Below are 25,270 nucleotides of genomic sequence, written 5' to 3' on the forward strand. Positions count from 1 at the left end.
ATAAGTTATCCAGGGCCGTAAAAAAAAAAAAAAAAAAATTGTAAACAACTTTTATTTTCACAGTTTATTTTATAAAATATTTCAAAGTTCAAACACTTGTGAACAACTTGTAAATTTGTGAATAGAATGGAGAAAGCAATTAATATATTTTCCACTATTAAAAGTCTCGGTTCGGACAAGGAAAGGCGCGAAGAATTAAGCGAATATTGTAACGTGAATATCAAACAGGTGAGTCAGAAACTACTTTAAGATTTAATTCTTATCCTGTATTTAATTAAGGAAGTGTCTAGCCGACTGACTGACGGAAAGCTAATTTATTTTTATCGAGCCGACCGTCGTATCGCTAGCCGATCTTTAAAATCATGGGGTCCTAGAAAAAAGGAACACTAACTTCGTAAATTAATGGCGCAAAAAGGTAGAATTTTATTTTGTAAAGCCAGAAATTATGGCCTGAAGAACAAGTCTTAGGATGATATTTGACTAACACCCAGTCTAATTTTTACTTCATTATTTAATTTATAGATATTACAACATTTACCCCGAAGAATTTTGAAGAGCGACGGGGGCTACTTGTTAGAGTACATTTTCTATGGATTACCAGACAAAACCAAATCTAAGGTATGTTGTACCTAGCTAGTTACCTACAGTACGCGGAAGAAAATGTTGTACATCGACCTTTAGAAAGAGTAAGCGGTTCCTTAGAGCACTGTCCCTGTCATTGAGAGTGAGAAAATGTCACATAGGTATGAGTGACAGAGACAACGCTCTATGAAGGCGAAACTTGTTTCCAAGGGTTACAATAAGGTATAATATTTCCTGCAGGCTACTGTACTTATTTTCTTACTTCACTTACTAAATTTTCTTATAGTATACTAGCTTAGTCCCGCGTGGACTACACAAATTTTTAACCCCTATTTTACTCCCTTAGGGGTTAAATTTTTAAAAATCCTTACTTAGGGGATGCCTCCATCATAATAGCTATCTGCATGCAAAATTTCAGCCAGATCCGTTTAGTGGTTTGAGCTGTGTGTTGATAGATCAGTCAGTCGATCACCTTTTCCTTTTATATTTTAGATAATATGTACTAGCTTATCCCTGCGACTGTATAGACTGTATAGACTACAAAATTAGGATGAATATGTTTTTCTTACACAATCGTTAATGTTTTGTCTTGGTTGCAGATTGTGGATGTAGTGCTTGGTAAGATAAGAAGTGAGCCAATGTCCTTCACACACTGTGGGGACGTCATAAGCAGAGTCTGTCTAGAGCTGCCTAGACTGCCCGTGACAGACCTGGTCAGGTGGAGCAGTGAAAGTGTGCAAACTGTCATTGAAGATAGCGATGTTAACATGATGTGAGACTAACCATACTAATCCATACTAATATTATTAATGCGAAACTGTGTCTGTCTGTCTGTCTGCTAGCTTTTCACAGCACAACAGTTTAACCAATTTTAATGAAATTTGGTACAGAGTTAGCTTACATCCCGGGGACGGACATAGGCTACCTTTTATCCCAGAAAATACAAGAGTTCCCACAGGATTCTTGAAGGCCCATCCGTTTAACCGATTTATAGCTGTATAGTAACTAGCTGATGGCCGCGACTTCGTCCACATGGAATTAGGTTTTTAAAAAATCCTGTGGTAACTCTTCGATTTTCTGGGATAAAAATTAGCCTATGTCACTCTCCAGGTATTTATCTATATCCATGTCAAATATCACGTCAATCCGTTACCCTGTTGCGACGTGATTGAAGGACAAACCAATAAATCAACAAACAAACACACTTTCGCATTTATAATAAAGGTACTGATGTACTGATTTAGTACAGAGCTTTTATGGTTTACATAATTTTCTCCATTTCAGTTGGAAAGACATTCTACCCGAGTGCTTGTACACTGTGTCATCTCATGACAACATAAAACACTGTGGTACAGAGATGGCCGGGGAGGAGTTCAAAATACAGTGCGTCCACACACTGTGCCAGTGTCGCTGGACTGAGAGACAGCTGGTGCAACTTGCTACTATGTTTAAGTGAGTATTATCCAGCCAGGGAGCGACAGATAGGTCCGGAACCTGTCTGTGGCATTCCCAAAGCACAACTAACCCTGTTAACCCACTGCTATAACAATAATAATAAGATTTCTTTATTCAAAGGTAAAACCCCAATACAATATAAATTTAAAACAAAAATACAATAAAAATAAATAAATGACAATATTAGAAAATTGTTACGACACACTCATTCGATGAAGGAAAATGGTTATTACACTTAAAACTAACAAAGGACTTGGATTTTACGTATTTTGGAAGACCCTCTATTTAATAATCACTGAGAAATAATTTATTTTTGACACAAAAAAAACGTATGTCACATGGGTATTTGATTCGAATTTTTTTATTACTTTATTATAAACTAGGAGAAAAATAATGACGTAAATTAAATCGATCAAATAATAAAAAAGTTATAAGCCTTTAAATATTTCTGATTAGACAGAGATAGCGATATAGAATTATGACGTCATTTTGACTGATGCCATAGTAGCTTCGTGCGGTTTCATACAAATTTTCGTTTTGCGAGAAAGGGATAGAAGACCCTCCCACTCCAAAATTAACCAAAATTAAAATGCCTGTAACTTTGTAAATCTTTGTTGGATTTTAATATTTTTTTCAGTGTACGTCATTATTTTTATCCTAGTGTATAATAAAGTAATAATATTTATCAATTTCAAAAGTAGGAAAGTACCCTATTCTGCAGGAAAAAGCGCGCCATCAAATTTCGCAGTGCGGGCTTAGCCTTGTATGTGATGTATATATCTAAGTTTTTTTTTCAGAGACATGCAGTTATCTCGTGCGGAGCTCAAACAAGTGGTCAATAAACTGTGTTCGCACATTGTGGACTTGCCGCCTGACACACTGCCTCCAGTAGTTCACCAATTACTGAAGTTAGTATTACATTCATTTTAATCATTAGCTTTTGCCCGTCATTTCGTCTGCGGTACATACGTAATTTATAGCCTATGCTACATCTGGATAAAGTATCTTTCTAATGGTAAAAGAATTATTAAAATCGGTTCAGTAGTTTCGTCTCTACCTAGTATAAATACGCTTAGATCTTTTAAAGTACGGATCTTTTAATCAACGCATTTAAATGCGGTTTTCATCAATAGATCGAGTGATCAAGATTTAAATACGTATAATAATTTATATAATATAATTTGTTGAAATAAAACAATAATTGTTCAAAATGTCAGAACAAATCAAGCCGACTAGACAGAGCTTTTATCGAAAATGCTTTTGAAATGTAACAAAATAACCACACTGACAATACATTACTATCTAATATTTAACACATGCGAAGCCGGGGCGGGTCGCTAGTATAATATATGTACAGTACGTAGCCGAAAGTAATGTACATCGGCCTTTAGAATAACATTTCGGCTTTGTAGAGCGTTGTCTCTGTCACTCATTCCTATATGACGTTTTGTCAATCTCAACGACAGGGACAACGCTCTACAAATCTGCTATCTCCTTCTAAAGGTCGATGTACATTACTTTCTGCCGCGTACTGTAAGTTATTGTGGCTAATTCCTTTGTACACAATCTCTAAACTAAACTAAAATATCACGTCTAAATCTATTGCTATCCCTTTCATAATGTTGCTTGCGGAAAAGGAAAGCACTAGATTTAGACCTGTTAATTTAGTTTAGTTTAGAGATTGTGTACTAGAGAATCGGCCCCATTGTTGCTATAAATCTACATAAAACTACAAGTTTAGTTGAGTATGTAGATTGATCATCCTTATCTTAATTTAAACATTTGATACAGATTATGTAAGGTGGATAACTTGGAAATAGTACTCTCCCACCTGAGCAATTACTTCAACTTGAAGTTATATAACACACTGGAACCACCGCAGCAGGACTCAGAGTCTACTACTATTGATGTTGATGATATAAGTATGTATTTCGCTTAATAGGAAAGGCATTCCGAACCAGTGGTAGATGCATCCGACTATTAGAAAGTACTTGTAAAAGTTTATTCGAATAAAAAAGATTTTTATTTATTTATTTATTTAATATTTGATACGAACCGCTAAGGTTTGGAACGCCCTTCCGGCGTCCGTGTTCCCTGCCACATATAGTACCACAAATTCATTCCATCCACAAAATCGTTTATTCAAAGTATAGGCCAGTAAATAGAGCATTTTAACATCGCACTAAATTTCCGATCCAATATTAATTTTTTTTAGGTTAAGGGTCACTTACTAACTATAAAATCACAAAATGCTGACAGATCCAGGTGCAGCTTCGATCGCAATCTTGAGGGAAAGTTTTTGGCTGATATCTCGGAAACTATCCGCTTTAGGGCAAAAGTTATTCAAATCATTATTGTAGAGAATAAAAGTAATGTGGTAATTATTAGTGTGAGGTTGACCAAAAAAAACGGCTTTATTTACTGGCCTACCTAACCTACTAGGTTCTATTGTAGGTACTCTTTTTGATAGTCAGTTGATAGATGATAATAATTAATTACGTAAACTTAAAAATAAAGTACGAGGGTTCCAAAAGTGCCCAGGTCTGAGAGCAGCCTGCAACAAACTCAAATTTCGACTACAGTACGATTCAAACGTAAATGCGCCCCTGAAGATTGCGCACGACGTTGCGCAGAATACACATTTTGGGTGTCCGGGGTCGCCCGAGGTAGCGGGGAGGGATTTCCCGCCAGTTCCTTGATGCGTCTCTCTCTCGCTATACGTGTCTTGTTTGTTTGTACAGTCGAATTGAGAAGTTACTTTGTTTAAGCTTGCTTAAGCTGAGGCGGAACCTACCGCCGCCCGTTAAGTGATTTAGTTCTTGAGTGTACTATGCGCAAGATCGCAAAGCTAACTTCATGCAGACGCATTAAGTTTGAGTCGTGTATACGTGAAATAGAACAACTATACTATAAAATCATTCACTCATACATTGGTTATTTCAGTTGAACACAGCACAAAAGAGCTGAGCCAGTGTCTCTCGACATGCCTGTACCACTTCACGCAAGGCGCCGCGGACCCGGAGATAATACGCAAGCACATAAAGAAGTGGCCCAAAATACAGCTGCTCAGGTCTCCCTTCCTCATAGACTTGGCGCTTGCTGTATCAGATAAGGGGGCTAATTTTAGAACTGCTTGCTTAGACGTAAGTGAAACTCCTAGTTCTTACTTTTTAGAGTGAAGCCACACGATGTGTTACGTAAGCGGTGCGGCGCCAGAGCGGTGCCGCTGTGTCATCCTACATAGTTTTTTTTTTTTTTTTTTAAAGAATATTAGCCATGTTAAATGACTAATATTCCCCTTTCCTCTCCAACTAAGCGTCAGGCTTGTGCTAGGAGTAGGTACGACAATAGTGTAACGGGCGGGGTTTGAACCGTTGACCTTTCGGTTTTCAGTCCGCTCCTTTACCGGTTGAGCTATTGAGGCCCATTTTGATGCCATGCCACACGATGCGTTACGACGTCGTGTGGCGGCCGCACGCGCAACGGACTTGGGAATAGCGTGCAAAATTCGAGTCAATGCCCCCATCTACGACACGGCATAGACTCCGAGTAGCCTATTTACGCAAACTTCGTTGACGTCTAGCGTCAGTCAGATGTTTTAATTTGAATAAAATAAGGCATTCCGAACCAGTGGTAAGATGCATTCGACGATTCAAAAGTACTTGTAAAAGTTTAATTGAATAAAAATAATACAAAAAAAATCACGTTGTGGTTATCCTGTATAAACGACAAACATCGATATAAATAACAAGATATGGTCAAGCGAACAAAATTTTTCACGGTTTAGAAACTAGATAAATCAACGCCACCCCTTAGATACTAATGAACGACCCGTTTGAAATCCAGACTCACTCAAGTTGTATTGGTGCATAATTAATATGTACGCACCAATGAGTCGGTGCCATTTTGTTTGTTCAATAACCCTGTCCATACGAAGTAATATATAAATCAATGACGACAAAATTTCAAGTGATGTTTAATTTTTAGGCTATAAAATCAGCGATAGAGTTTCATGTACTTGATGGGTTACGAAGGAAGGAGTCAGCGTGGGTTCGCTGCTCAGAGATGCCGGACGTGGACGTGTCCAAATTACTCAAAATACTGACCAATGAGAGGTAATCCATACTTTTTTTCTAATTAAACGTGAAAGTGAGTCTTTTTTCGGCTTAGCTGTAGAACTAATCTTGGCTCTTGGTAAAGCAACATTGAAAATTCATATTTTCCATGCGGACATAGTCGCGGGATTTTAATGCAAAATATGCTACAGTAGGTACGAGTCGCAGAACTTTAAACTAAGTATTTTATAACCACGCAATGTTCCTGTATGCATAATTTTCACCCAAAGTTTCACAAAAAGTGCCCACTCATGAAAGCAATTGGTTAAAAAATGCCGAAGCTTAAGTCGCCCTTCAATTATTTTCGATGCTTAGTCATTAATTTCGCCCCTTAGTCATCATTTTCGCAGCTTAGCTTACAGATTAGCTGCTGTTTTAAGATTTTTGAAGCTTATCGTTTGAGGCGTGTATAATTTATTTGTAGCTAAATTATTAAGTTCAAAGTTATTTAACACAATTACCTATTTATTTATACATAATGTTTTGCATATTTTATTATTATAATATCATTGATTACATTGATTTTATATATTATTTATATATATGTATATATTATATTATACTATATAACACTATATTGTATAGTATGTACCTATTAGAGTGTATGTTTATGTATGCCTATATATCTATTTATATATATATATATATATATTTATAACTACATTGCGACTCCCCGTCTTACAGTTCTATAAATTCTTAAGTATGGGTTGCCTGGAAGAGATCACTTTAGTGATAAGGTCGCCCTTTGTTTTTTAAGTGTATCCTGTATTCTTACTCTCTGTAATTTTAGTAACAATAAAGTTGTTTTAAATTTAAATTAAATTAAATCATTTTCAGTACAAATCACCGCCAATTCACAGTACTCGGTCTAATAAACCTAGCATTTTCCCTGCTCTCCGTATCACGTATAAAGCCAATGGCTCAAACATGTTGGTCATATGGAAAGTTGATATTGGTTCGACTGAGTAAAACACAGCCGGAGACTGCGGGCCACATACTGACCCAACTCGCTGACAGACTTTTGGGGGTCAACCAGCAACAATATTCAGGTAACTTGTACTTATAACTTCAGGTAACTTGCACCAGTATTCAGATAACCAATAAACTAGGTAACTTGCGTTAATGGTAACATAAAAGCGGCCGGTCAGTCTAATAACTACTTGAACCATTAAATCTAGCGTTTTTTCTACTGTGTGTCACGTATAAAGCCGACAGCTCAAACATGTTGGTGATATGGAAAGTTGATACTGGTGCGACTGAGTAAAACGCAGCCGGAGACTGCAGGCCATATACTGACCTGACCGACCGAACTTACTGACAGACTTTTGGGGGTCAACCAGCAACAGTATTCAGGTAACTTGTACCAATATTATAAAGTAACTTATGTCAATAATGAGGTAACTTATATCAATATTCAGGTCACCTTCACCAATAATCCGGTAACTTGTGCTTATGATTTTTTATTATTATTTAGTTACTTAACTAATATACTATAATTTATTAAAAACCTCACATGATAATACACAAATGTCATAAAGTTACAGTAAACATTGTCAAAAATTCATAAAACTAAAATTAAATATAAATTATTATTCGGTAACAACGTCGTGAAAAAGGTTTAGGCTTATAATTTGATTGTAAGTTGATACTGGATACTGGTGCAACTGAGCAAAGCACAGCCATAGACAGCTGGTCAAATACCAATCCAACACGTATGTTTAGGTAACTTAAGGTTTTGGGGTTTTTTTTTCGTTTTAGATATTTTTAGTATCAACGCACCTTGCAGATTGCCTGCACATCCTCTGCAAGCTCACCCCAGTGTCGATAGAGCGCTGTCCGCAACTGAGCGTGATACTCGAGAGCTGCCAGCCTGTGGGCGACTACACGCACGCGGCGCAGACCTACGCGGCCGTGCGACCGCTCATCTCGTTCAGCTCTAGAGTCAGAGACACCCTTGTTATGGTGTGTAGAAAGGGGCTGTATTCCAGGTATGTACCTATTGAAGTACCAAAATCACAGATTTCAAACTTACACTAGCATATACTCGCGACTTCGTCTGCGTGGACTACATTCATTTCGAATCCCTATTTAACCCACTTAGGGGTGGAATTTCGAAAAATGCTTTCTTGGTGGATACCTACTCTTTACAAAGAACATACCCTCTATAATTCATATCTCTAGGACCAGCCGTTTAGGCTGTGCGTTGATATATAAGTCAGTCAGTCAGTCAGGACTTTGAATTTTATGTATACAGATAATCTTAGTATGTAGGTATAGTTGGTTTAAGCAGGCTACTCACACGCCTGCCGCAGGGGCAATCTAAGTTGCATGCCGGAAGGGGTAATTTAGTATTTTTCTTTACACACATCCCTGCAGCTTAATGTGAGAGTAAACGTTCCACGGAACACACTTGTGTTTAGAATGATGCTATTATTACTGAAACCCCAAAAGAAATAAAAAGATTGAGAAGGTCCCCAATCGACCTACACATGTGACCGTGTGGCAGGACTGCATGGACGGTTTAGAGAGCTTGTGTTTCTGCCTCCCTGCCGCAGGGACATTCTACGAAACGGCCTCAGCTTGCATACATATGAATTAAGGAGTGTAAGTTGAATAATGTTAATGAGTTTATTCCTTCACTTTTTACAAACAAAACACAATAAAAGGAGTTCAACAAGTTAAATTATAAGATTAAGAGACACTTAATTTCGCTCGCTCACAGAATAATGACCACAGACAATTCGTGCTATCAAAAGTGAGAGAGGTGAACAAAGTATATCTATGCTCATTCGGATACTCGCGTTACAGGACGCAATTTAGGATCATGTTCCCTGATTGCCCCTACGGCAGGTGTGTGAGTAGCCTGCTTAACAAAGAAATGCTTACAGTACGCGGCAGAAAGTAATTTACATCGGCCTTTAGAATGACATTTCGGCTTTGTAAAGCGTTGTTTCTGTCACTCATACCTATATGACGTTTTGTCGGTCTCAATAACAGGGACAACGCTCTACAAATCTGCTTTCTCCTTCTAAATGTCGATGTACATTACTTTCGGCCGTGTACTGTACATAACAGAAAGCGTATTATGTCAACAGGGAATCTCTTTACCGCTGTCTAGCGCTATCTGGATTTCTGACCGTACTGAAAGAGATGAAGCTATCTAAGGGGCCTCTGTCTCAGAACAGCGACCAGTACAGCGCGCACTCGTACCTAACCCAGCTCTCCGTTGATCTGCACGCTACTCACCAGGGAACTGCGTAAGTTAACGTTTGTTGACAAAAAAAAGGAAAAAAAAACCGGCTAAGTGCGTATCGGACACGCGCATCGAGGGTTTTGTACCTGGGAAGGATACCTACGTGTGGTTATTTTTAGGGTTACGTACCTCAAAAGGAAATAGGAACCCTTATAAGATTACTTCGTTGTCTGTCTGTCGTGTTTGTCAAGAAACCTATGGCGTACTTCCCGTTGACCTAAAATCATGATTTTTGGCAGGTAGGTAGGTCTTATAGCACACATCATGGGAAATATGCAAAAACCGTCAATGGGGCCGATTCTCTTGTACACAATCTCTAAACTAAACTAAATTAACAGGTCTAAATGTAGTGCTGTCCTTTTCCCCAAGCAACATTATAAAAGGGATAGCATTAGATTTAGACATGCCATTTTAGTTTAGTTTAGAGATTGTGTACAATGGAATTAGCCACAATTTGTGGTTAAATTAAAATGTGTAAATGTGGTTAAATTAAAATTAAAATGTGTTCATGAACAAATAATTACTATATCCAACTTTCAAAGTAAGATAACTGTACCGAGTGGGAAATCAAACGAAAGGACTTTTTTTTTAATGTTTTTATGATGCAGATTTTTTATTTTTCTTTCATTTATTTATTTTTCTCATTTTTATCATATTTTAAAAAAAACAACAAACAATAAAATTACAGAAGCAACAAAAAAAAAATAAAGTAAAGTAACAGAAAATCAAATAACAGGAACAACAAAAAATTAAATAAAATAAAATAAACAACAGAATATAAAGTAACAGAAACAACAAACGATAGAATAACAGAAACAACAGAAATTAAAATAACAAGTAACTAGAACAAAAAAAAAAAACAATAATTAAAAATATGATAAAATGGATCCCACTAGCAGCGGGCTAGGATCCAAGCTGCCAATGGTCAGGGCCCCAGAGTGAGGAACCTCCTCACAATGCGTGCCGTCTCAAGAACCACTGCCTTCTGTATCTTACCCTTGATCCAACAACTAAGCGATAGTTTCTTAAGATGTTGGTCGAAACTATTCGCAATAAGACCATGGACTGATACAACTATCGGTACAATAATCGTTGAGTCAACACTCCACATGGCGGTAATCTCGTGAGCCAGGTCCAAGTATTTCGATACTTTTTCCTTTTCATGCAGATTTTTATTATGTCGGAAAAATACGACTGTAGTACGGAACCCTCGGTGCGTGAGTCTGACTCGCTCTTATCGGTTTTTTATTATGAAAGTAAATTTGTCTCATTTTCTATCCCAGGTTGACATCACGAATGCGGAACGAAACAATTTGCTTGGAAGTGGTGTCCATTTTGCGACGTTGTCTCGTACAAGATGCTGCGGTCAAAAAAGTTTTGTACAGAGGCAAGGGTTATAAATTAAATCCATACTAATATTATAAATGCGAAAGTGTGTCGGTCTACATGCCTACAGGGTACTTCCCGGTTGACTTAGAATCATGAAATTTGGCAGGTAGGTAGGTCTTATAGCGAACATAAGGGGAAAAATCTGAAAACCGTGAATTTAGGGTTACATCACACAAAAAAAATTAAATTTAGTATTTTTAATTTTCGAAGTAAGATAACTATATCAAGTGGTATCATATGAAAGGGCCTGTACATTCTAAAACAGATTTTTATTTATTTTTATGCATCATAGTTTTTTAAATTATCGTGCAAAATGTCGAAAAAATACGACTGACTCGCACTTGACCGGTTTTTAAGGTACCAAAGCAATGTAACAGTAATCTTACAGGATTGTACGAGTGTACAAGAGATAAGGTGGTACTCCACGAGACAATCTTGGAGATATTGTACGAGCATCTATTCAAATATCTACCAGAGGAGGACAGTGAGAAACCACTGCTACTCGACAAGTGCGTGCAAATGACAGGATCTGGTGCGGTTTTAGTGGTAAGTTTCAGCATCTAACTTTTATGTAAATAAATCAAAACCTTTTTTATTCGAATAAACTTTTACAAGTACTTACGAATGGTCGGATGCATCTACCACTGGTTTGGAATGCCTTTCCTACCGAGAAGAACCAGCAAGAAACTCGGCGGTTGCTCTTTTCAAATATTTGATATAGGTACAAGATTATGCCATGTATAAAATAGTATTTGCAGTCTTGTGCGTTGTTGGAACGAGCTGCAGGTCAAATCCACGCTCTTTTATCATTTAGATAATCTTCAATTGTGTAATATGGTTAACGAACTCAAAAAATACTTAAAAACCCCCTTTTTCGAAAACTTATCCAGGCTGACACACACTTTGAATAACTTTTCGTACAAATTTAACTCGACTCATACGAAGACGTACGAACACGCACGAACAACCAAGACCTTTCAAGACTGGGGGCGCGCTGACTGTATGCGAGTTAGTCGTAGTTATACCCCTTTGTTCGCATAAGGACAGATTCTCAGTGCGTGTAGTTCCGACGTCTTTTCCGCCGAATTTTATAAACAACTAGCTTATGTTAGCGACTTCGTCCGCGTGGACTACACAAATTCCAAATCATTATTTCACCTCCAGGGCGAAACAATCCTTTCTTAGCGGATGTTTACGTCATAATAGCTATCTGCATGCAAAATTACAGTTCAGCCCGATCCGTCCAGTAGTTTGAGCTGTGCGTTGATAGACCAGTCAGTCAGTCAGTTAGTCAGTCACCTTTTCTTTTTATATATTTAGATAAATGCTTTGCGATTTTCCATTCAAATGTGTGGGAATGCAAAAAAAAGCATGAAATAATTAGCAATAATACTTAAGTATTGCCAATTATTTCATGCTTTTTTGTTTCGCCCAATTTGATGTTTTTAGGCTATTTATACTTTTCCCAGGAGCCAATAGGTCACCTGCTATTCGCGATAGCACAGTTCCTCCAGCCAATAGAGGAGGAGGACACGGAGGACATACTGCAGGGTCCCAGCGACGATGGTGCCGCGTACTTGCGGAGCAAACTGACTGACATATTGGAGAAGCTGTGCGGAAGCGACTTGTTGAGTCTAGTTGATTTGGTAAGTGGTGGTGGTGTGGTAATTTATAAACTAAAAGAATAACTTATTATTTTCAGATCGGATTCTTGATTTCGATAGATTGATTGATTATTAATTTTGATCGTATGTCCGTCTACGGTATATAAGCTATCTCTGTACCAAACTTTATGAAAATCAGTTACGCTGTTTAACCGTGAGACGTAGCAGCCAGACAGACAAACGTACTTTCGCATTTATAATATTAATATTAATTATATAGCATGGATTGTCATAGTGGCTATTTCCGTTGCACACAATCTCTAAACTAAAATGGCACTTCTAAATCTATTGCTATCCCTTTCGTAATGTTGCTTGCGGAAAAGGATAGCACTAAATTTAGACCTGTTAATTTAGTTTAGATTAGAGATTTTGGCCAATTCCATTGTACACAAACTCTAAACTAAACTAAAATAACACTTCTAAATCTATTGCTATCCCTTTCATAATGTTGCTTGCGGAAAAGGATAGTAGAGCTTGTCTAAGCTGAAATGACGCCCCCCACTACCGCATTTACACACACAAGCAAATTTAAAATACGAAGGCAATACACATATAGAGGCCATTGTAATTGGTCGTTCAGTTGCCGGTAAGACTGGACAGATTTGTTGTCGAACTTGTCATAATTGATCTGAACGCGCGCGAGAGCGGACGTAATGTTACATATAACGCGCCATCTCCATACAGTGAGCGTTGTCGGATTTATCACGCGACTAGTCGACTGCGATATTTGCATACAGATCCTTACTAGCAGAACAGTCGACGCTCCCACACAGATGAAACGTCGTTATTTATATTTGCTCTCGCACATCTAATTCAACTTACGAAGTAGTGGGGCGCGTCATTTCAGATTAGACAAGCTCTACTAGATTTAGACCTGTTAATTTAGTTTAGTTTAGAGATTGTGGCCAATTCCGTTGTACACAAACTCTAAACTAAAGTAAAATAACTACGTCTAAATCTATTGCTATCCCTTTCATAATGTTGCTTGCGGAAAAGGATAGCACTAGATTTAGACCCGTTAATTTAATTTAGAGATTATGTACAAGAGAATCGGTTGTTTCTCTAGGAGGAACACGGCCTAACAGACTTAACACCAGAATCTCGAGCAAAAAGCCTGAAAGTTCAACAAGTACTTCAGTGCCTCGAGGCGCTCATAGCACATCGCATAATGCAGTGGAACGCGCACAGCTGCCACGCTAGCTCTGTGTACTCTCTGTTCCGAGCTTACAATCAACTGATGGACAACACTAAGGTATGTCCCACTTTTTATCTCTCCGACACTACGAATAAAAAACCGGCCAAGTGCGAGTCAGGCTCGCGCAATGAGGGTTCCGTACTACAGTCGTATTTTTTCGACATTTTGCACGATAATTCAAAAACTATGACGCATAAAAATAAAAATCTGTTTTAGAATGTACAGGTGAAGACCTTTCATATGATACCCCACTTGATATAGTCACTCACTTCGAAAGTTGAAAGTTTCAATTTTTTTTTTGTGTGATCTAACCCTAAATTCACGGTTTTCAGATTTTCCCCCAAATTACTCACTTCGTAAGTTGAAAATACTAATTATTAGTTCATGACCACAATTTAATTTTTTTTGTATGATCTAACCCTAAATTCACGGTTTTCAGATTTTCCCCCAAATGTCAGCTATAAGATCTACCTACCTGCCAAATTTCATGATTCTAGGTCAACGGGAAGTACCCTGTAGGTTTCTTGACAGACAGACAGACAGACAACAAAGTGATCCTATAAGGGTTCCGTTTTTCCTTTTGATGTACGGAACCCTAAAAATCATAATCCGATAGACGTCCACTGCTTATTTTTTTTAATTCAGATACAAGTTAGCCCTTGACTGCAATCTCACCTGTTAGGCTAACATGCGCACCACGAGAAAATTTTGTCTACGCATTTACTCGTCTTATTTGTATGAAGAAACACGAGATAATGCGTAGACAAAATTTTCTCGCGGGGCGCATGTTAGGCCCTCTGGTGGTAAGTGATGATGCAGTCTAACATGGAAGCGGGCTAACCTGGAAGGGGTATGGCAGTTTTTATTAAACCCATGCCCCTTTTGGTTTCTACACGGCATTGTACTGGAACGCTTAATCGCTTGGCGGCACGGCGTTGTCGGTAGTGTGGTAACTAGCCACGGCCGAAGCCTCCCACCAGACCAGACCAGAAATTCAGAAATTATAAAATTCCAAACCCCTGCTAGGAATCGAACCCGGGACCTCCCACTAATAAGACCACACATTCGTCATTGTTCGTCTAGAACAATATCTAGAAAAATGTAACTCTCGGAATGTTTGGCAACAACAAGGGCACCGATCAAGAAATAAATAATAAAACACACAGTTCTGCCACGCCATTTTAATTCCATGGGTCAACTGTCATGTCAGAAGTACGGTTCACCTTTCGTGAGTCGTGAGTCACTTTGTACCCATTATACCCTTCGTTGAGTTAACAAACAAGATGACAGTAAAAATAATCAATTTCAGGGCTCGCCAAAAGTAGGCAGGAAAAACAAATCGTTAAACGAAACAGGGGAGACTTCGAAATCGCAGAAGTCACAAAAGTCGCAGAAATCGCAAAAGGATCCGAAGGGCAAAGGGAAAGGGAAGGGCAAGAGCACTACCACAGTCGCCAATCTGGTCAAGGACAGAGCCCCTCCGTTCAAACCTTTGCCATGTTTGTGGGACTTGTCGTTTTGTTTGCGGATTCTGGAACTGTTGTATAGGTAACTCATTTATATTATACTAGCGACCGCCCGCGGCTACGCTCGGCGAAAATATAAATCCTCCGTATTCCCTAACCCGTGGTAATTTCGAAAAATCGAAAAATTGCCAAGTCTTATAATTATAACGCTGCCTTTAGCTTACGCAGCGTTGAGCGTGTATGCGTTCTATTTATACGCACTAAGGAAACATTATTTTGGTACTGATTTTTGTAACAAAATCAGTTTTATTTAAGTGTACAGTGCCCGGCAAATAATTTGAGTACTGACGCGATTGACTAGCGAATGGCGGGTCCGTGCGATTGGTTGATCAGTCGCCGCGAGTGCACGCGATTGGTGGATACGTCGTCTTCGCCACCTTTCTCCCACTACGCTGCTTCATGCGCAAGTTATTTGCCGAGCACTATAATATTGAATCAATCTGGAGTTTCGATCGCTTCGACATGATATGAGAGCATTCGCTTCGAAATTTTGAGAGCATGTATTCGAGAAGGAGCAATCCTAGATTTAGGGGACATGATATGAAGCTACAATATAAATTGCCATCATCAAACCCATTAAAACACTTTCTGACCAACAGAGTTGTTCACATATGGAATAAATTGCCTAAGAATGTGGTTATGTCAAGTCTGTTAACCAGTTCAAGAATAGATTAGTCAAACATTTGGAAATCAATAATAAAAAATGATAGGTCGTCGTAAATGGAAGGTCGTCCTGCATAAATAAGATCGATTTTTATTCCAGTGAAACTATTCTATGGTCATCCATATCACAGCGTAATGAAATACGCGGCAAAAGGGACTTCCATTTGTTTGCGCTGCGCTGCGTCCAGTCTGCGCTGCCCGAGAACACCACCAAGCAAACCGTTAGCACGCACGTGCTTTACATCGCTACGTTGATGTATAAGAGATGCGTTTGCAGGTTAGTACTGCTATCTTTCTCACAATGTTTCTTACTGAAAAGGATGGCACTGTTTTGAGACCTACCAGTTAGTGTACCGAATAGGCACTATAGGTAAGGAAAGCAGACCTGTTTTGGTGTTCCAAAAGTTAAGTCTGTCCAAAGTAAAGTTTGACGTTTCCATTTGTTTGCGCTATGCTAAGAGATGCGTTTGCAGGTCTGTATTTGGTGCCTCAAAAAGGAACCACAACCTTACATCGCTATAATCCGCCAAAACAGACAAATTTGTATGGTATTACTGTTTTGGCGCATTATAGCGAATTAAGCTTGTGGTTCCTTTTATATCATGGACTTCCACAAAGTAACGCCTCCTGCTTCTATCCAAAATCAAAAAGTTAAAGGGTGTCAAAGTAGTGCTATCCTTTTTATATCTCTATACAAAGACAGCACTACTTTTAGACGCCATCCATACTTCCACACTAATATTATAAATGAGAAAGTGTGTCTGTCTGTCTGTCTGCTAGCTTTTCACGGCTCAACCGTTCAACCGATTTTGACGAAATATGGTTCAGAGAAAGTTTGTATCCCAGGAAAGGACATAGGCTACTTTTTATCCCGGAAAATTAAAGAGTTCCCACGGGATTTTCAATGCTACGGGAGATTATAAGTATTGGCTTTTTATTTGTAAATAGATTTGGAGACATGCGAGAGTTCGACGAGCCAACAACACACGCGTGCCTCGAACTGTTCAAGGCTTGTCTGACGTTGGTGCTCTCTACAAAATACTCGTTAAAAACGGAGAGTGTCCTCAAAGGAATAGGTAAGTTTTTTTTTAGTTTTTAAGTATATTTTCAAAGTCAAAGGTCAAATAATTTATCCAAAGTAGATACTATTGTACCTACACTTTTTAATTGTCAATTATTGTTGGATTTGTAAGATGATGTTGGTGGTGATAATAATTAATTACGTAAACTTGAAACTAAACCTACGAGGATTCTAAAAACGTCAATAGTTTTGGTTCAATTATTCCTTAAAGAGTTTAAAACTGTAACTGAATACCGTATTTACGTACGGAATACGATTATTAAATAGAGTGTCTTCCAAAATACGTAAAATCCACGCCCTTTAGTAGTTTTAAGTGAGACCATTTTAAATTATCGGTTGAACTAAAAAAAGCATCAAATCATTGTGACGTCACATACCAGTATTTCATAGAAGCTCGAATACTAAGCGCGTGTTTTGACGTTTGGTAAAAAGATACTGATTTGACTAGTTGTTAAATACCGGATTATGATAACAATTCTTTGTTGAGTTGCGTTGGGTTTAATAATGTAAATGAGGACGATGATACTTTTCATCTGCGTCATATTCTTAACTAGCTAATGCCCGCGACTTCGTACGCGTGGATTTAGATTTTTAAAAATCCCATGGGAAAATTTTCCGGGATAAAAAGTAGCCTACGTCCTTTCCGGGTTGCAAGCTACCTCTGTACCAAATTTCATCAAAATCGGTTGAACGGTTAAGCCGTGAAAAGCTAGCAGACAGACAGACAGACAGACAGACACACTTTCGCATTTATAATATTAGTATGGATTTCTAAGGGTTGTGATCCCTTTCCATTAATCACATAATGGTAGGAGTTTTTTTGAAATAGTAATGCGGTGGGTTCCTAAATCCTTCCGTTAACTCGACTAAGAGAACCAGATTTCGACTTCTGGTTTTATAGCTTTTATCAGATGTTAGTGATGACAACCGGAACCGACGTCTTTCTGCTCTCCGCAGGACGGAGGAAACCTCCGAAGTTGGTCATCCATCCAGTTACCGACTTGGATTAACGTTGCTTGACAGTTGCAATCGATTGATATACTTAGTCATAACAGACCACACGTCCCTCTCGTGTTACTTACCTACAATTTGATATTGGTGCTGATTCTGAGCACGACTTAGAGTATTCGCATCCTGTTTCTAGTAATGTAATATGAAAAGCGCAGACACAGTTTGTCAGTTTTAAAATTAATTTAGAGCCATTAACTTGCGCTGCCAGTCGCGAGTCTACTGTTTAAATTTGTAGCGTGCACTAAAATTTAGAGACTTTAAATATAAAATCCATGTTTCGTCCTTTTTTAGAAATATTTAAAAGAAAAGGATGCAGATACTCTAAATTTAGTTTAGAGACAGACAATAAAATCGGCACCATTAGCATGTTAGGGGATGTCTGCCATACGCAGACAAGACGTCGAAAAAGTTCTGTTAGATTTGTCCTTAGCCTGAATGCATTTTTTAGCTGGCACAACCGAAGAACCAGAGTCAAAATGCCTGGCAGACATCATCAAAAAGCTATACGACTCGCTACAGAAGTTGGAATCGGAAGGGGCTGAGGAAGATTTGGATCTGATTGGAAAGAAGATCTTCAGCATGCTGGTGCAAATAACTACCGTGCTGCTGGAGACGCCTGTGCTAGCTTGTGACGCACTTAATAAGGTGACTGTAATGTTATTGACATATCCAAATGAAGTCTAAACGCCCAAACGCATTTGCCCTGTGCTGCGCGACGCGGCAAATATAGTTTATGTGAGTTTGTATAGACCACACACTTGAGAGACGCGGCAGGCCACTACGTGCCGCCTCGCATCGCGCAGCGCAGCGCAAACGTGTTTGTACCTTTACAACGCAATAGGATATTTGACTACATCAATAATAAATTATTTCTCAGTGAAAATTAAAAGTCTTCCAAAATACGTAAAATCCACGTCCTTTGTTAGTTTTAAGTGTAATAACCATTTTAAGTTTTGACGTTTGATAAAAAGTTACTCATTTGACTAGTTGTCAAATACCGTAATATGCACGCTCGCACGCACACGCAAACACGCTTACGAAAGCACACATACGCACGAATGTATACGCACGCACGCACGTACACACACACGCACGCTCGTACTCGTACGCCATTTGCTTTCGCCTACTATATTCGTAATCGCTTTCGTCTGCACCGTCACTATTTTTAGCTTTTTTTTGTTTTCAGATGATAGTAATTTTAGAAGACTACCTGCGGCGCAGCAAACAACCCGAGATACTGCCGCTGCTGTCTCCGTTGCTGACGGCGGCACAACGCGAGCAGCAAGAGGCGACGCTGCTGGTCGATGTGCTGACAGACCTGACAGCGGCATTGGGCGTTATAGATGTAGGTAGAATTTGAATGAAAACAATAAAAAAAATAAAAAAACGATTTCGACGAATTGAGAACCTCCTCCTTTTTTTGAAGTCGGTTAAAAAGTGTAGTCTCTTCTTCTTCTTCTAGTGCCTCTCCATTACTGAAGGTCAGCAGTCAGTTGTTTGTCCATGGCTAGGCGCAATAGTTCTCCGACTGTTTTTATGCCAGTCCACTCCCTGATGTTACGTAGCTATGACTTCTTCCTCCTTCTCCACCCCCTATCCCAGCTAGTCTCAATCAAGCATTAACTTTCCTTCGTTTTTTTAAAGATTATTAGCCATGCTGATCAGGACTAATATTCTCCTTTCCCCTCCAACTAAGCGTAAAGCTTGTGCTAGGAGTAGGTACAACATTAGTGCAACAGGAGGAGTTTGAACCGCTGATCTTTCGGAATTCAGTCCGCTCCTCAACCGTTGAGCTATTGAGGTTCAAATATTGGTTCAATAATTGCCATTTCTTTTGGCAGGAAGAAAGCAGCTCAGCCGGTTCGCAGTCGTACTTCCCCACGATAAACTCTAACAGCGGTCACACGGCGCTCGGCCTAGTGTGTACGCACCTTAGCAGCCGCTTCAAATGTACAGAGCACTCCCTGCACAGAGCTCGCGATCTCACGGAAGCGATCAGTACAGCTGTGCAGTCGCACCAACAGAAATTGGGACGGGGTGAGTGAATAGTAATATCCTGATTTTTTCTGTATGCTTGTTACGTTAACAGTCAGATCAGTCTAGTGTGTACGCACCTTAGCAGCCGCTTCAAATGTACAGAGCACTCCCTGCACAGAGCTCGCGATGTCACGGAAGCGATCAGTGTTGCTGTACAGTCGTTGAGTATTAACTATCCTGAATTTTTCGGGATGCTTGAGTTAATTGTGGGCTACGTGGTTCAATATCCGTTCATTGGTTGCAGAGCGCAAAGAGCTGTACAAGTCCATAGTGCTGCAGCTGTGTCAGTTGACCAGCTGGTCGTGTAGCGCGGCCAAGCTGCGCTGCAGCATCGGCGGCGACAGCGACCGCGTGCTCGGCATATGCATCCGAATGTTCTCGATCCTCGCTTCCATGATCAAGACGTTGGATTGCGACATGGCGGAGATTGTGCGGTGAGTTTCACTAATTTATCCACACTCCTATATTTTATTTTATTTTATTTTATTTTATTTGTTTTTTTTGCAATCAACAGCGATATATACAATATAATTTTACATAATAACAGACTGAAAATAAGGCCAAATAGGATTACAATTTTTTACAGATTACTTAAATAGATATTAAATATAAATTTATAACAGTACGTTTGATAATTTAAACAAGCTTTACAATAATATAATAATATGAAAATATAAAAGTCAATTAACTAGTAAAAATACCTAGTAGGTGATTCACAACATATGTATGTGTGTGTGTATGTGTGAGTGTATGTGTGTCTGTGTGTGTGTGGGAAACACTCCTTAATATGGATATTTCTGGTGGCACTGTAAGAATTATTGTAACACTAGACGATGCCCGCGACTTCGTCTGCGTGAATTTAGCTTTTAAAAATCCTGTGGGAACTCTTTGATTTTCCGGTATAAAAAGTAGCCTTTTTTTATTTTTTTTATACAGATACAAGTTAGCCCTTGACTGCAATCTCACCTGATGGTAAGTGACGATGCAGTCTAAGGTGGGAGCGGGCTAACCTGGAAGGAGTATGGCATTTTTTATTAAACCCATACACCTTTGGTTTCTACACGGCATCGTGCCGGAACGCTAAATCGCTTGGCGGCACGGCTTTGCCGGTAGGGTGGTAACTAGCCACGGCCGAGGCCTCCCACCAGACAAAATGCATAATATTACCACCACCAGACAAAAACCCTATGTCGTTCCCCGGGATTCAAGCTATCTCTGTACCGAATTTCGTCGAAATCGGTTGAACGGCTGGGCCGTGAAAGGCTAGCAGACAGACAGATTGACACACTTTCGCATTTATAATATTAGTGTGGAAGTATGGATTTGTATACCCACATTTATTTAAATAAAGAATTTTAATTTAATTTAAAACAACTTTATCTATATACATAAAAGGAAAAGGTGACTGACTGACTGACTGACTGACTGATCTATCAACGCACAGCTCAAACTACTGAACGGATCGCGCTGAAATTCGGCATGCAGATAGCTATTATGATGTAGACATCCGCTAAGAAAGGATTTTTTTCAATTTTTTTAATTTTTCTCAATTCGACCCCGAAAGGGTTAAAATAGGGGTTTGAAGTTTGTATGAAACTCTGTCAGTTTTGCAATTTACACTAATCTATATATATAAAAGGAAAACGTGACTGACTGACTGACTACTGGACTGGTGGTGGGTAACCCTAGTGGTATTAAATAGGGGTTTAAAATTTGTGTTGTCCACGCGGACGAAGTCACGGGCATAAGCTAGTTGTTACTGAAATTACAGAGAGTAAGAATACAGGATACACTAAAGTGATCTCTTCCAGGCAACCCATACTTAAGAACTTATAGAACTGTAAGACGGGGAGTCGCAATGCAGCTATTAATAAATTTGGATTTGAAAATATCTCCGTCAGTTTATCACCATTTCACAGCCCATCAGCTGTTTGCCGATTTAGACGAAATTTGATACAGAGATAGCTTGCATCCCTGAGACATGAGAGGTCATATCTTACATTTTATCTCGGTAGTATTAAAAATAAAAATCCTACTTTTAAAATCCTAAATCCACGAGGACGGGAACTGGCCCAAATGCTATTAGTTAACCACCTCCCTTTAAGAACGTAATATGCACATAGCTACCTAGAATATTAGACCTAGACATAGCTACCTAACGACAGAGGAATGTGCAGTGCTCAGACAAGCCGCCAAGCGCTTACAAGCACGAAGAAACCAACATTGTAAAATTGTGTTTTTTGTGGAAATAAATAAATAAAAATAAATAAGTCGTTCAATGAACTCAGAAATAAAGTTTTAAAATTTCTTTACAGCCCAGAACTAGAGAAGCTGTTAAAATTCACGGGCAAAAAACTATACCCGGCGACGGAAGGACTGATCACATACGTGGTAGAGGCGTCGGAACAGGAGGAGACGGCGAGCAAAGTGCTGCGACGTACCAAGCTCAACCCGAGACTAGTGCTCGAGCGGGAACAGTTCTGCAAGCATGTCATACTGTTTGGCAACAAAGTTAAAGTGAGTATTTAGAGTTATATGGTAGGCAAGTGATGCGCGCTTAGTCGTAATAATAGGAAGACCATTCTTCGGACTGTTATCCTGAAGACAATTCTTCGGACTGTTATTCTGAAGACCATTCATCGGACTGTTATCCTGAAGACCATTCTTCAGACTGTTATCCTGAAGACCATTCTTCGGACTGTTATCCTGAAGACAATTCTTCCGACTGTTATTCTGAAGACCATTCTTCGGACTGTTATCCTGAAGACAATTCTTCCGACTGTTATTCTGAAGACCATTCTTCGGACTGTTATCCTGAAGACAATTCTTCGGACTGTTATTCTGAAGACCATTCATCGGACTGTTATCCTGAAGACCATTCTTCAGACTGTTATCCTGAAGACCATTCTTCGGACTGTTATCCTGAAGACAATTCTTCCGACTGTTATTCTGAAGACCATTCTTCGGACTGTTATCCTGAAGACAATTCTTCCGACTGTTATTCTGAAGACCATTCTTCGGACTGTTATCCTGAAGACAATTCTTCGGACTGTTATCCTGAAGACCATTCTTCGGACTTTTATCCTAAAGACCATTCTTCAGACTGTTATGTCCGGTACCAGCCTGGAAGGTTATCCAGTGATCAATAAAAACCATCATGCTCATTTGACATTTATTTTTAATCCATTGAAGATTTTGCTACGAAATCTTTTTTATATCGCTCAGTGAAGCAGCAATATAAAACAAAACTATAACGAACTATGACAAGAAACTACAGTACGCGGCCGAAAGTATTGTATATTGGTCTTTAGAATGATATTTCGGCTTTGTAGAGCGTTGTCTCTGTCACTCATACCTATATGACGTTTTCTCGGTCTCAACGACAGGGACAGCGCTCTACAAATCTGCTATTTAGTTCTAAAGGTCGATGTGCATTACTTTCGGCCGCGTATTCTGTAAGGGTTTCGTCTTTTTCAACAGAATCTAAAAAGCTAGTCTACAACATCTATAAAAACGGCCACTGAGGGTTCCGTAGTACAGTCGTATTTTTTCGACATTTTTCACGATAAATCAAAAACTATGATTCATAAAAATAAATAAAAATCACTTTTAGAATCCACAGGTAAAGCCCTTTCATATGATACCCCACTTGATATAGTTATCTTACTTTGAGAATTGAAAATACTAATTTATTAATTCATGACCACAATTAATTTTTTTTGTATGATGTACTTCCACAAATTCACGGTTTTCAGATTTTTCCCCGAATGTCTGTTATAAGACCTACCTACCTGCCAAATTTTATGATTCTAGGTCAACGGAAAATACCCTATAGGTTTCTAGACAGACAGATAGACAACGAAATAATCCTATGTATTTCCTTTTGAGGTACGGAACCCTAAAAAACTAGTTGATTTGCAGATAAACTTCCAACAGTACCTGCCGGAGGGCCAGGCGAGGGACTTCAAGATCAAAGTGAGGAACTCTCCGCAGTTGCGGGAAGGGGTAGAGGGCACCGCTGGCGACGATGACGACGCTGACAATAATGGTAAGATTCGCAGATTATATCATTTTCAGCCTGCGGACGTCCAGTGCTGAACCTAAACTGTGTTTTGTGGTGCAATAAAGTATATACATAACTAGCTGATGCCCGCGACTTCGTCCGCCTGACCTAATTAGGTTTTTAAAAATCTCGCGGAAACTCGTTGATTTTCCTAAATAAAAAGTAGCCTATGTCACTCTCCAGGTCTTCTATACCCATGCAAAATCACGTCAATCCGTTGCACCGTTGCGACGTGCTTGAAGGACAAACCAACACACAAACACAATTTCGCATTTATAATAAAGGTACTGATAGTTACATAAGCCCATGGCCGTAGATCTGGGGGGGGGGACACGACAGGACTAAACTATGGCACTTCCCCCTTTCTTTGTAGTCTGCAGGGGTATGGCAGTTTTTATTAAACCCGCCCCTTTGGTTTCTACACCGTACCGGAACAATAAATCGCTTGGCGGCACGGCTTTGCCGGCAGGGTGCGTAGCTGGCCACGGCCGAAGCCTCCCACCAGACAAACACATGTAGGTAAAGCTAAAATACTCAAATACTCAAACCCCTTTCTGTAGTCCACGTAAACGAAGTCGCGGGTATAACCTAGTATTTGTGTAATTGTTCCAGATGTCAGCATCAACGACGCAGATACCGTCGTATTATCCGGTGGGAGCGACGACGAGGACCAAGAAAGTGACCGCAGTGACGCAGAACCTTCTAGAACGAAACGTAGGAGGCTCTCGTGAATTGTATTGTGATATTATATATAAGAAAAAATATATTACTTATTTTCATACAATCTTGTCTTTGATTTGATAAATATTCCCATGTGTCGACACCAATCACACGAGTATTAAGAGTGCTCTTCATCTTCATCATCATCATCATCATCAACCAATAGATGTCCACTGCTGGACATAGGTCTCTTGTAGGGACTTCCACACGCCACGGTCTTGCGCCCGCCTGGATCCAGCGGCTTCCTGCGACTCGTCTGATGGCGTGCGTCTACCTAGTGGCGGGTCTTCCAACGCTGCGTCTTCCGGTGCGAGGTCGCCATTCCAGCACCTGGGGACCCCAACGTCTATTGGTTGTACGAACTATGTTTCCGTCTTATCTATGTATATTCTAAAAAGAAAATGAACAGTATTTTTTCCAACAAATTCCTAAAAGGCCGGCAACGCATCGGCGGCTCCTCTGGTGCTGCAAATGTTCATGGGCGGCGGTAATCACTTTACATCAGGCCTGCTCGTT

The 25,270-nt window shown here is 39.4% G+C and overlaps 1 protein-coding gene across 1 annotated transcript; it reads left to right on the plus strand.

Moving 5' to 3' along the window:
* The first annotated feature begins 25 nt into the window (after positions 1-25).
* FANCI (Fanconi anemia complementation group I) lies at positions 26-24,818 on the plus strand. Its single transcript, XM_034974819.2, has 25 exons — positions 26-228; positions 523-618; positions 1,182-1,354; positions 1,867-2,034; positions 2,835-2,945; positions 3,829-3,959; positions 4,981-5,180; positions 6,025-6,152; positions 6,990-7,201; positions 7,939-8,140; positions 9,248-9,409; positions 10,689-10,792; positions 11,183-11,340; positions 12,264-12,440; positions 13,525-13,710; positions 14,963-15,201; positions 15,943-16,119; positions 16,791-16,918; positions 18,383-18,579; positions 19,121-19,279; positions 19,776-19,971; positions 20,216-20,405; positions 22,287-22,488; positions 23,893-24,019; positions 24,647-24,818. Exons 1-25 carry the CDS (start codon positions 127-129, stop codon positions 24,763-24,765), a joined length of 4,044 nt encoding a protein of 1,347 aa, XP_034830710.1. The 5' UTR covers positions 26-126; the 3' UTR covers positions 24,766-24,818.
* Positions 24,819-25,270: the final 452 nt, after the last annotated feature.

Source organism: Maniola hyperantus, chromosome 13, assembly GCF_902806685.2.
Source record: "Maniola hyperantus chromosome 13, iAphHyp1.2, whole genome shotgun sequence".
Lineage (NCBI taxonomy): Eukaryota > Metazoa > Arthropoda > Insecta > Lepidoptera > Nymphalidae > Maniola > Maniola hyperantus.